The sequence below is a fragment of the Dendrobates tinctorius genome, unplaced genomic scaffold (assembly GCF_039654945.1).
Source record: "Dendrobates tinctorius isolate UK_male_01 unplaced genomic scaffold, ASM3965494v1 ptg000140l, whole genome shotgun sequence".
NCBI lineage: Eukaryota > Metazoa > Chordata > Amphibia > Anura > Dendrobatidae > Dendrobates > Dendrobates tinctorius.
Window position 1 is genome coordinate 20,694,984 of NW_027361808.1, and position 13,225 is coordinate 20,708,208.

A 13,225-nucleotide genomic window follows, 5' to 3' on the forward strand; every position below is an offset into this window, starting at 1 on the left:
GCAGAATATGTTGGTGCTATAGAAATAAAATGCATTAACTAGCTGAAGAGCCCAGCGTTGCCCGGGCATAGTAACTAACTTGGGCTAGGTATAACAAATTATGATGATTATATTGCACATAAAAACATTTCACATCATATATTCAACACTACAGATTTGCAACACAAATTTAATTAAATTATTACCTAAGTATTGATAGTATTTTATTTTCAACTCATTCAAGAGCCATTTGATAAACAACATTTTTGTTTTTTCCTTTTGGTGCAAAGATGAAAAGATTTTTGGCAATTCAAACTGTTGACCAGGCCACGTAAAGTTGACCCTGAGAAAAGCATGGAGATTGTAAATCGATCCCTACTACTTTCAAGAACTGTCCCTGAGCCTTGTTAATGGACATTGCAAATGCCAGTTGAACTGGAAACTGGAGACGTTTAAAATAAAAAAACAAATCAGATGGAATGAGTGGAATTCTTGGAATGAAAATGCCCTCTCCTTTGGCACATCCTGTTGCTGAGCTGTGTATCTAACCCTATTCTGTGTGATAGTGTCTGCTGAGCTGTGTATCCAATCCTGTCCTGTGATACTGTCTCCTGAGCTGTGTATCTAATCCTGTCATGTGTGATACAGTCTGAAGAGTTGTGTATCTAATTCTGTCCTGTATGATACTGTTTGCTGAGCTGTGTATCTAACCCTATCCTGTGGGATACTGTCTCCTAAGTTGTGTACCTAATCCTATCCTGTGTGATACTGACTGCTGAGCCGTGTATCTAATCCTATCCTGTTACTGACTGCTGAGCTGTGTAACTAATCCTCCCTTGTGTGATACATTCTGCTGAGCTGTCTAATCCTGTCATGTGTGATACTGTCTGCTGAGCTTTGTATCTAATCCTATCCTGTTACTGACTGCTGAGCTGTGTATCTAATCCTATCCTGTGTGATACTGGGCTCCCCCTGCAGTCTGTGTCAGAGGGTGGTCTGGGTCGGTATGGTAATAAATTGTATTTCCAGCTTTACAGAAGCTGATAACATCATAGAAATGATAAGAATAATAGGCCCCAGTTACCACTACTGTCTGCAAGGAAAACAGTTGCTCATAGCAACCAATAACAGCTCAGCTTTCATCTTTTAAACAGCTCTGGTGAAATGAAAGCTTCTTAGTGATTGGGTGGGGTTATGTGGAGTGGGTGTGGCCAATACACGCATACATACACATTCATTTTTATATATATAAATAATAATTTAGGGACAAGAGACTTCCTGATATATAGATAAGATATATATATATATATATATATATATATATATATATATATATATATATATATATATATATATATATATATATATATATATTAGCTGAAGAGCCCGGCGCTGCCCGGGCATAGTAACTGTGGTTATAGAAAATTATAATTATCCTCCATCCCATAGTCCCGTACCCATATACCCATCATACATATCCACGATCCCATAGGCCCGTGCCCATATACCCATCATACATATCCTCCATCCCATAGTCGAGTGCCCATATACCCATCACACATCCTCCATCCCATAGTCCCATGTCCATATACCAATCATACATATTCTCCATCTCATAGTCCCATGCCCATATACCCATCATACATATCCTCCATCCCATAGTCCCGTGCCCATATACCCATCATGCATCCTCCATCCCATAGTCAAGTGCCCATATACCCATCATACATATTCTCCATCCCATAGTCCCATGCCCATATACCCATCATACATATTCTCCATCCCATAGTCCCGTGCCCATATACCCATCATACATATCCTCCATCCCATAGTCGAGTGCCCATATACCCATCACACATCCTCCATCCCATAGTCCTGTGTCCATATACCCATCATACATATTCTCCATCTCATAGTCCCGTGCCCATATACCCATCATACATATCCTCCATCCCATAGTCCCGTGCCCATATACCCATCATACATCCTCCATCCCATAGTCCCGTGCCCATATACCCATCACACATCCTCCATCCCATAGTCCCGTGCCCATATACCCATCACACATCCTCCATCCCATAGTCCCGTGCCCATATACCCATCACACATCCTCCATCCCATAGTCCTGTGCCCATATACATATCCGCCATCCCATAGTCTCGTGCCCATATACCCGTCATACATATTCTCCATCCCATAGTCCAGTGCCCATATACCCATCACAGATCCTCCATCCCATAGTCCCGTGCCCATATACCCATCACACATCCTCCATCTCATAGTCCCGTGCCCATATACATATCCGCCATCCCATAGTCCAGTGCCCATATACCCATCACACATCCCCCATCCCATAGTCCCGTTCCCATATACCCATCATACATATCCTCCATCCCATAGTCCAGTGCCCATATACCCATCACACATCCTCCATTCCATAGTCAACCATTATGACATCATAATGAGCGGCGGCAGGGCTTGCAACCTATGATGACATCAGCGTCGCCATGGCAACCATTGTGACATCATAATGAGGGGCGGGGCTTGATACGCACACACTGCTTCCCCAGTATGCAAATAGGGGCATTATGACATAATGAGGGGCGGGGCTTGACACGCACACACTTTTCCCCCCAGTATGTAGATATGGGCAAAATTGTTTGGTGAATTGGAACACGCGGGGTTAAAATTTTGCCTCACAACATAGCTTAGGACGCTCTCGGGGTCCAGACGTGTGACTGTGCCAAATTTTGTGGCTGTAGCTGTGACGGTGCGGATGCCTATCACGGACACACACACACACACACACACACTTTGAGCTTTATACATTAGAGATATAGATAGAGATATATATATATTCTCTATCAGAGAAAAGAAGAATTTTCTTGGTAGAAAGGCAAAATGAGCAATTGTAAATGTACAGTGCTTTATAATGACTGCAATATATGAAAAGGGTAAAAAGATTGAGTGCTTCTTAATATGCACATACAGTGGGGCAAAAAAGTATTTAGTCAGTCAGTGCAAGTTCCACCACTTAAAGATGAGAGGCGTCTGTAATTTACATCATAGGTAGACCTCAACTATGGGAGACAAACTGAGAAAAAAAAATCCAGAAAATCACATTGTCTGTTTTTTTTTTTTCCTTTTATTTGCATATTATGGTGGAAAATAAGTATTTGGTCAGAAACAAAATTTCATCTCAATACTTTGTGATATATCCTTTGTTGGCAATGACAGAGGTCAAACGTTTTCTGTAAGTCTTCACAAGGTTGCCACACACTGTTGTTGGTATGTTGGCCCATTCCTCCATGCAGATCTCCTCTAGAGCAGTGATGTTTTTGGCTTTTCGCTTGGCAACACGGACTTTCAACTCCCTCCAAAGGTTTTCTATAGGGTTGAGATCTGGAGACTGGCTAGGCCACTCCAGGACCTTGAAATGCTTCTTACGAAGCCACTCCTTCGTTGCCCTGGCGGTGTGCTTTGGATCATTGTCATGTTGAAAGACCCAGCCACGTTTCATCATCAATGCCCTTGCTGATGGAAGGAGGTTTGCACTCAAAATCTCACGATACATGGCCCCATTCATTCTTTCATGTACCCGGATCAGTCGTCCTGGCCCCTTTGCAGAGAAACAGCCCCAAAGCATGATGTTTCCACCACCATGCTTTACAGTAGGTATGGTGTTTGATGGATGCAACTCAGTATTCTTTTTCCTCCAAACACGACAAGTTGTGTTTCTACCAAACAGTTCCAGTTTGGTTTCATCAGACCATAGGACATTCTCCCAAAACTCCTCTGGATCATCCAAATGCTCTCTAGCAAACTTCAGACGGGCCCGGACATGTACAGGCTTAAGCAGTGGGACACGTCTGGCACTGCAGGATCTGAGTCCATGGTGGCGTAGTGTGTTACTTATGGTAGGCCTTGTTACATTGGTCCCAGCTCTCTGCAGTTCATTCACTAGGTCCCCCCGCGTGGTTCTGGGATTTTTGCTCACCGTTCTTGTGATCATTCTGACCCCACGGGGTGGGATTTTGCGTGGAGCACCAGATCGAGGGAGATTATCAGTGGTCTTGTATGTCTAACATTTTCTAATTGTTGCTCCCACAGTTGATTTCTTCACTCCAAGCTGGTTGGCTATTGCAGATTCAGTCTTCCCAGCCTGGTGCAGGGCTACAATTTTGTTTCTGGTGTCCTTTGACAGCTCTTTGGTCTTCACCATAGTGGAGTTTGGAGTCAGACTGTTTGAGGGTGTGCACAGGTGTCTTTTTATACTGATAACAAGTTTATAATAATAATCTTTATTTTTATATAGCGCTAACATATTCTGCAGCGCTTCACAGTTTGCACACATTTTTCATCACTGTCCCCGATGGGGCTCACAATCTAAATTCCCTATCAGTATGTTTTTGGAGTGTGGGAGGAAACCGGAGTACCCGGAGGAAACCCACGCAAACACGGGGAGAACATACAAACTCCTTGCAGATGTTGCCCTTGGTAGAGCTCTTTGGTCTTCACCATAGTGGAGTTTGGAGTCAGACTGTTTGAGGGTGTGCACAGGTGTCTTTTTATACTGATAACAAGTTTATAATAATAATCTTTATTTTTATATAGCGCTAACATATTCTGCAGCGCTTCACAGTTTGCACACATTTTTCATCACTGTCCCCGATGGGGCTCACAATCTAAATTCCCTATCAGTATGTTTTTGGAGTGTGGGAGGAAACCGGAGTACCCGGAGGAAACCCACGCAAACACGGGGAGAACATACAAACTCCTTGCAGATGTTGCCCTTGGTAGGATTCGAACCCAGGACCCCAGTGCTGCAAGGCTGCAGCGCTAACCACTGAGCCACCGTGCTGCCCATTAAACAGGTGCCATTACTACAGGTAATGAGTGGAGGAAAGAGGAGACTCTTAAAGAAGAAGTTACAGGTCTGTGAGAGCCTGAAATCTTGATTGCTTGTTTCTGACCCAATACTTATTTTCCACCATAATATGCAAATAAAAGGAAAAAAAAAAGACAATGTGATTTTCTGGATTTTTTTTTCTCAGTTTGTCTCCCATAGTTGAGGTCTACCTATGATGTAAATTACAGACGCCTCTCATCTTTTTAAGTGGTGGAATTTGCACTATTGCTGACTGACTAAATACTTTTTTTGCCCCACTGTATATCGCGTTTTCTAATACATGAATTTTCCACCTTTTTAAGAGCATGTCATGTTCTGGGTTAACTAATTTTCTGGTGAAAACTCTTTCATTCATGCTGCAGCCACTTCTAGATGGAGCTAGCTGCACACTGCTGTATTATTGAGTTCAGTGTGTAATCTGTATGTATTTGGCTACTAAGTAACCTTACATTTTGCAGCCAATGGACAAAATTGTAATATCTGTCCCAATGAGGGGATTGTTACACTCAATCACTCAGAGCTTCAGCTACTATAAATGCAAATTGGCCAACCCTGTATTTTTGATGTATGTAAAAAAAAAAAAAAATGGTGATTCAATATACCACCCCTTATGAACAGTTATCATTTTTGCTTTTTTGTTCTTTCAAAAGTCATTACTTTATTTTTCCGTCGGCATAGCTGTTTGAGGGATTGTTTTTACAAGATGAGTTGTAATTTGAAATGACAGCATTTATTTTACTATATAATTTACTGAAAAATAAAAAAAAAAGTGTTTTGAAATGGTAAAAACCACAAACGCTATTTCGCCATTTTTTGGGAGGTTTCATTTTTTTTCTAATATTTATTGTGCAATTTAACCCCTTAGTGATGGAGCTAATTTTGACGTTCATGACCAAGCCAAATTTTTGAAATCCGATCAGTGTCACGTTATCTGGTAATAACTCTGGAACAATTCAACGGTTCACAGTGATTGAGACTTTTTTTTGTGAGATATTATACTTCATGTTGTTGTTTTTTTGACTGAAATGATTTGCATATAGTTATGAAAATATCAAAAACTTGAATATTTTGCAATTTTTAAAACTTTAAATTTTTATGCCTTTTAAATCAGTTATACCACACAAAATAATTTAATTAATAACCTTTCCCACATGTCTACTGTGCATCAGCACAATTTTTGAAATACAATTTTTTTTTTTTTTTGTTATGAAGTTAGAAGGGTTCAAAGTTGATCAGTAATTTCTCAATTTTCCAACATAATTTACCAAACCAAATAGGACTTTGAGGGGCCTATGTGACAGAAAATACCCAAAAGCTGCATCCCTCAAAGTCCTCAAAACCACATTCAGGAACTTTATTAACCCTTCAGGTATTTCATATGAATTACTGGAATGGGGAATGAAAAAAATGAATATTTCACAAGAATTTTGCTTTAGCCCCAATTTTTTGTTTTAACAAGGATAGCAGGAGAAACTGGACCCCAAAATTTGTTGTACAATATCTCTTGAGTATGCCAATATCCCATATGTGGGGGAAACTACTATTTGGGCACACAGCAAGCCTCGGAAGGGAAGCTGCAGCGTTTGAGTTTTTGAACTCAAAAATAGCTGGAATCGATGTCAGGCGCCATGTCATGTTTTCAGAGCACCAGAAAGCCCTCCACAAGTGACCCCATTTAGGAAACTACACCCCTTAAAGATTTCATGTAGGGGTATAGTGAGGATTTATAGCCCAAAGGTACTACATAGAATTTGATAACATTAAGTTTCCGTATTGATTATGCCGATTTAATGTTGAGTGCAAGGGCTGCTCCAGTATGCATCGGGGTTCTTCATGGTCGTGCGACCCTGATGCAAATTGGAGTAGCGAACTCTTGCACTCAACATTAGACAGCATATATTTTTATTTTTTTTTTTACTTTTGAAAAAACCCTATCCCCTAAGCGCCCAACCCTAACCCTAGGGTTAGCCAAACCCTATCTCTATGCCCAACTCTATCTTTGGTCGGCCATATGCCCAACCCTCGCTTTGACGCTTTGGGGTCAGTCCTTTGCCCAACCCTAACCTTATGCCGAGCCCAACCCTAGCCTAACCCTAGGGTGAGCCCTACTCTAGCGTTGGAGTCGACCCTATGGCCAACCCTAGCCCTTTGCCCGTCTCTAGCTTTGGAGGTGGCCTTATGCCCATCTCTAGCATTGGGGTCGGCTCTATGCCCAACTCTAGCCCTAGCCCCTAAACTCAACTCTAGCTTTAGGGTTAGCCCCAAGCTCAACCCTAAGCCCAGCTCTAGTCCTAAGCCCAACTCTAGTGTTGGGGTTAGCCTAATGGTTTGTGCACACAGCGGTATTTGGATATCAGAGCAGCTGTCAAGTTTTCCCAGGCAAAACTGCCTTAGGAAAATGCTGCCGGTTGTTTTCCTGAGGTGTCATTCTTGTGGCGACTTTCACTCTATACTGTTAAGTATAGAGAGCGGGTGGACTCCTAGTGGAAGCTGACTGAAGAATTAGCATGGTGGTACTTTTAACCGCTTCTGGGTTTTTCACATGAAAAGCTTGACCTCTTGAAACTCCACTATTTCTTTAGAAACACTTTATCAGCAAATCGTTAGTTTGATGTGCGCTTGTTACCTAAGATGTGCTCTATTACAGCTTTCCCCTGAAACTCATGCATAGTCTTCTGCCGTAATACAAAGGAGCTTACTGGAAGATCTTACTGCTTCACTCTGATATTGAATTTGTTTTTTTCTGTTTATCAGTGTCACCAAAAGATGTGTACAAATATAATTTATTTTTTATGCCAAAGGTAGGAAAGATTTTCATTCAGGGATTGCCTGCACCATCTCTGAGCATGCCTCGGCCAAGCACTCCTCTAGAAAGCATCAGCACCCCTACAAAACCACTTGGCAAGCATTTAGTCCCAATGGATGAAGTGGTAAGCGTATTCTATCTGTATTATTCTGCTCCTATGTTATATTACTGTTTTTGCATAAGCAACGCTGCTACGGCAGGTTTTATAGAACAATGTAATCTTGATATGAATAAGTCATACTTGTATTTCAAGGTCATCAATCCTGACAGCACAATGGAGGACGTTCTTCTTATCCTCACTGGGACAGGAAACATTGAGAGATTAAAAGGACCCTCCCATCTCCACCCCTCAGTGATTTTTTTTCCTGTCCCAGTGAGTATAAGAACGATGAGAGGAAGCTCCTATTCCTGGATGTACTGGGCAGATGATTGTGGATCGGAGAGCCCAGCCTTTCTCTTCCTGCTGTCAAGCAATTTGCGGCCGACACCCTCTGGTGGGGGGTCCTTCAGCCTACCTCTGTGAGCCGCTTCCTCCTGTCTGGAGGCTCTCTGCTCCGACGTCTGCCTCTGGCACGCTGAAACACTGCGGGCGCGCTTCTGGCGACGTCATCTCTGCAAGCCGGGCATAGCACTTCCAGGTTCTGGCTAGCATGCGTTCCACGGTGGAACGCAGGAAGAAGGATCCAGCGAGGACATCAAGACAGAGGAATCTGGATGCGCTTCTGAGGCTGGAATGGGTCATAAATTGGGAAAAGTCGGATCTCGTTTAAGAATCCAGAAAGCGATTCCTAGGTGTTATGCTAGACTTCCAACTAAGAACATCTTTTTTTTACCAGAAGAGAAGTAGAGTGCCATGATGGAAAGAATCCACCAATTTATAGGAAGCCACTGTTCCATCAGAGAAGCGATGAGAATCCTGGGACTGATGACCTCTTGTATCCCCTACGTACGGTGGAGTCAGTTCCACTCACGAGAGCTCCAGGGCACGGTTCTCTGTCTGGGACAAATGTCAATTGTCACTCGAGACTGTGATGACGCTGGTGGACCACTGCGGAAAACCTCCAGGCAGGACTTCCCTGGATTCTCTCCCGTTGCATCGTGGTCACCACTGACGCAAGTCATCTAGGCTGGGGCGGCAATTCGGAAGAAAGATATTTCCAGGGAGAAAGGAGTCCAGAGATGAGATCCAGATCTTCAAACTTCAGTATTTGGTATGGAAGGTTCTACTTCAGGTCCAGTCGAAGTTCAGAGGCAGACATATAAAGATCTTGTCCAACCACATGATGGCGGTTGTGTTCTTATGCCATCAAGGGGGACCAAAACATTCTGCCCTACAACACCTATCCAGGAAGATCTTCAAATGGGCAGAAAGGAGGGTCCTATCCGTCTCTGCAGTACACCTGGAAGGATCTACGAACCAGATGGCAGACTTCCTGAGCAGGCAAAAGTTATCCCCCACGGAGTGAGAACTGAACGAGGGAGTGTTCAGTATCCTGTGTCAAGGCTGGGGGTTGCCACGAGTGGATCTGTTTGCGTCCAGAGAAAATGCTAAGGGCAACATTTTTTTTCTCCCTAAACCCCCTAGACAGTTCAGTAGGAATCAATGCACTATCCCAACCATGGGGAGAGCAGCTGTCCTATGCTTTCCCCCCCCCCCTTCCTTTGGTTCAGAGACTGTTGAGGAAAGTGCAGGAAGAAAGGATGAAGATCATCCTGGTGGGGCCCTTCTGGCCGAAGAGGAGTTGATTCCCCTCTGCTGAGAAAGATGGCGGAAGAAGACCCCATCCTCCTTCCAAGGAGAATAGGCCTCCTCTACCAGGACCCAGTTCTCCATCATAATCCGGACAGTCTTCAACTATCAACATGGATCCTGAGAAGCAGGTCCTAAAATCAAGAGGATTGTCCGACAAAGTGATAACTACCCTGATTTTTTTTTTTTTTTCTTATTCTTTTTCCAAATTTAAACCATAATGTCATGGAGGAGTCACATGAGCATGGCAGCTAGTAGAAGTGCATTTTAAATTGGTGATATGTGTTAAAGTAAACAATGCCCTACCCACTCAGTGCCGTACGAGTGCGTGAAAACAATGCTGGACCAACTCAATGCCCTACCAGTATGAACTTCTACTTCCCCTACTGTTTTTACACTTGAAATTTTGTATTTTTTCATGAACTAATGTAACCTTGGGTTGGAATAAAAGTCGAATTTTAGGATTCAGAAAAATGCAGCAAGAAAAGTGGCAAGAAAGGCAACACAAACCCTGTGCTTTGGCTGCAGCTTTTTTTTTACTGTCAAGATATCAGGTTTTGGCTGCGGATAAAAATGCAGGAAAAAGGCAAGGTGTGAATATAGCTTAATTATTGCTGCTGTACCTTGCAGATGCTGCTATACATTTAATGTAACAACACAGTGCAACTCCTTTCGGAAGGTTGAGGTAGCTGGATGTCTGACCCACACTGATTAGTGACTTATCCTAAGGATAGGTCTTCAATATCTTCTGACCAAACAACCCCTTTTACAATATTTTTAACTGTAACATTCTGTGATTTTTTTTTTTTTTTTATGTTGCATATTATATGGAATACCTATGTTACTTTTTTCAATTTTTTTTTTCCTTCCATTTCAGGCAGGAATGCCTTCCCCAGTACCCGAACTTCGGGATTCCGGCAGAATCCATGAGTCTAATTATATTGATGACTGTAGTTTTCATCAGTTTGGAATTTATATACATTCTGTCCGCGATCCTGTGCACAACAGATTAACGCTGGTGGGTAATCTGATATTATAGTATGCATCAATCCATTATATTCCGAACCCCTGATCCAGGAAATGTCTGTTTAACTTTGCTTTTCTGATTTTGCGAGCTTCAGGAATGAACTACTCTAAAGATTATTTAGCTACTTCCCGAAATAAACTGTAAAAGTGCTGGGGATGTCTAATAGGCTTGTATGCAGCAGGTGCTCTCTCTTCACCCACAACTTTCACAGTGGCTCTGTCATACTGCCTATGACATACTAAAGCATTGCAGTACATTGTGCAAGCACAGGTTCACTTGCCCTGGTGGATGAGAGAGAAAGCTATAAAATAATTGAGGGATAAACACCACCTAAAAAGTCAAATCGCCTGCTCTCCCTTTTTCCAATCTAAAAATAAGTTTTTTTTTTTTTTTTGGATTTGCCACATCTGTAAAAGTCCCATCTTTCAAAATACCAAATTGCCTGACCAGTATAATAAAGGCCACAGATGAAAAAAAAAATCAAGCAAACCTGAATTTATGGTTTTCTGTATCCTCCACCCCCCAAAATCAATGCTTATCAGTAAAGTGTGTAACGAGAAAAATATTGAAACGCCAGAATTAATTTTTTTTTTTTATAATTTTTTTACTGTCTGCTGCAACATTGCCATAACAGGCAATCCAAACATTATCTACCCTAAAATGATATCGGTGAAAACGGGAGATCAGGGTGCATAAAATAAAGGGGGCTTTACACATAGCGATATGTAAAGGGGCCTTAAGCCATCACCCATCTCCAGATCCCAAAAAACGGAGACATAAGCAACATTTTTTTTTTTTTTTTGCAAATTACTAATTTTTCTTTCACTTTGTAAATAACAAAAAGTATATGTTTGTTATCTGTGTACTCTTACTGACCTCGATAATTAAATTGCCACGTCAGTTTTACCATATAGTGAACATGGTAAATAAAAATAAAAAAAAAATTGAGGAAGTGTACTTTTTTTTTTTTTTTTTTTTTTGCCATTTCACCACAGTTGGATTTTTTTCATGTTTTCCAGTACATTATATGGGAAAATGAATGGTGTCATGTAAAAAAAACAAGCCCTCATGCCGTCATAATAACATAAAAATAAAAAGTGTATAGGTCTTGGAAGAAGGGGAAGAAAAAAAACGAAAAATGGCTTGGGGGCGTAGGGGTTAAAGTTTTTATTTTCAATAGTCTGCCTTGATAGTCACCTAATACACATTGTCACCATTCACATCGTTTTTTTTTTTTTCTAGTGAACTGCAGTTTATTTGGTTTTGTTTTTCATTACAGGAGCTGACAAATGGATCTATGGTGAGGGTATCTATTCCAGATATTGCTACGTCTGAACTGGGTGAGTTTTAAGTTCCACGCACAGTAAAGTTCCTTCATGTATGCAACCAAAAAGTAAGTTTGTATCTAATAGAGACCCGTAAACTTTATTAAATTAAAATTTCGCTAGTTCCAGCTTTTCTCTAAAAATTCTATTTGCAGCACATTTATATGTCACAGATCACAAGTACTGCAAAACCTCCCAACTGCTCTGAAATGGCGTGTTACTGAGGTCTCCTATGACTGTATGGAACTTCCTTAATGCCAACAGTGTCTTAACCCCCAGAACTTTTTTTGTTTTTCGCTCCCCTCCTTTTCAGAGCCATAACTTTTTTACTTTTCTGTCAATATGACCATGTGAGGGCTTATTTTTTGCAGGATGAGTTGTATTTTTGAACGACACCATTGGTTTTACCATGTTACTAGAAAATGGGAAAAAAAATTCCAAGTGCGGTGAAATTGTGAAATAAGTGCAATCCCACTCTTGTTTTTTGTTTGGCTTTTTTGGTAGGTTCACTAAATGCTAAAACTGACCTGCTATTATGATTTTCCAGGTCATTACGAGTTTGTAGACACCAAACATGTCTAGGTTCTTTTTTTATCGAGGTGGTTAAAAAAATTCCAAACTTTTGCTAAAAAAACAAAAAAAAATTGCGCCATTTTCCAATACCTGTCCATTGTTCGTGATTTCGGGTTTGGTAAGGGCTTATTTTTTGCGTGCTGAGCGGATTTTAATTATGCCATTTTGGTGCAGATACCGACTTTTTGATCGCCTGTTAGTGCATTTTAATTCAATGTCGCAGGGACCAAAAAAAAACATAACTCTGACATTTTGACTTTTTTTTTCTCGCTACGCTGTTTGGGGCTTTGCCAATGTGACATGGCACCCTAAAACCATTACGGCAAAATCTTAACTCGAAATATGGTGCTTCTTCCCTTCTGGGCTTTGCAGTGTGCCTCAAATGGATATTGGTGTACTCAGGAGAAACGGCACAACAAATGTTCTCCAGTTACCCTTGTGAAAATGCAAAATTTAGGGCTAAAAAACATTTTTATGGGAAAAATGTGATTTTATTTTCACAGCTCAATGTTATAAACTTCTGTGAAGCTCTTGGAGGTTCAAATTCTCACCACACATCTAGATAATTTTCCTGAGGGGGGTCTAGTTTCCAAAATGGTGTCACTTGGGGGGGAAGTTTACACTGTTTAGGCCCATCAGCGCCTCTCCAAATGCGACATGGCTTCTGCTAATTATTCCAGTAAACTTTGCATTCAAAAAGTCAAATGGCCCTCCCTTCTCCCAAGCCCTGATGTGCGTCCAAGTGGTTTTCTGCCACATAAGGGGTATCGGCATGCTCAGGAGAAATTGCACTTCAAATGTGATGTAAACTACTGGGGAATGAATGGAAGCAGTCGGCGCATGCTCAGTAACTAGC

At 41.5% G+C, this 13,225-nt stretch overlaps 1 protein-coding gene across 2 annotated transcripts in view; it reads left to right on the forward strand.

Annotated features, from left to right (window-relative positions):
- LOC141049051 (anaphase-promoting complex subunit 1-like) overlaps positions 1 to 13,225 on the forward strand; it is a 272,962-nt gene that overhangs the window by 88,985 nt on the left and 170,752 nt on the right. For both annotated transcript variants that reach the window (XM_073545167.1, XM_073545166.1), the window contains exons 13-15: positions 7,690 to 7,818; positions 10,322 to 10,462; positions 11,751 to 11,811. In XM_073545167.1, coding sequence (XP_073401268.1) covers positions 7,690 to 7,818; positions 10,322 to 10,462; positions 11,751 to 11,811 — 331 coding nt within the window. The remainder of the gene's footprint in view (positions 1 to 7,689; positions 7,819 to 10,321; positions 10,463 to 11,750; positions 11,812 to 13,225) is intronic.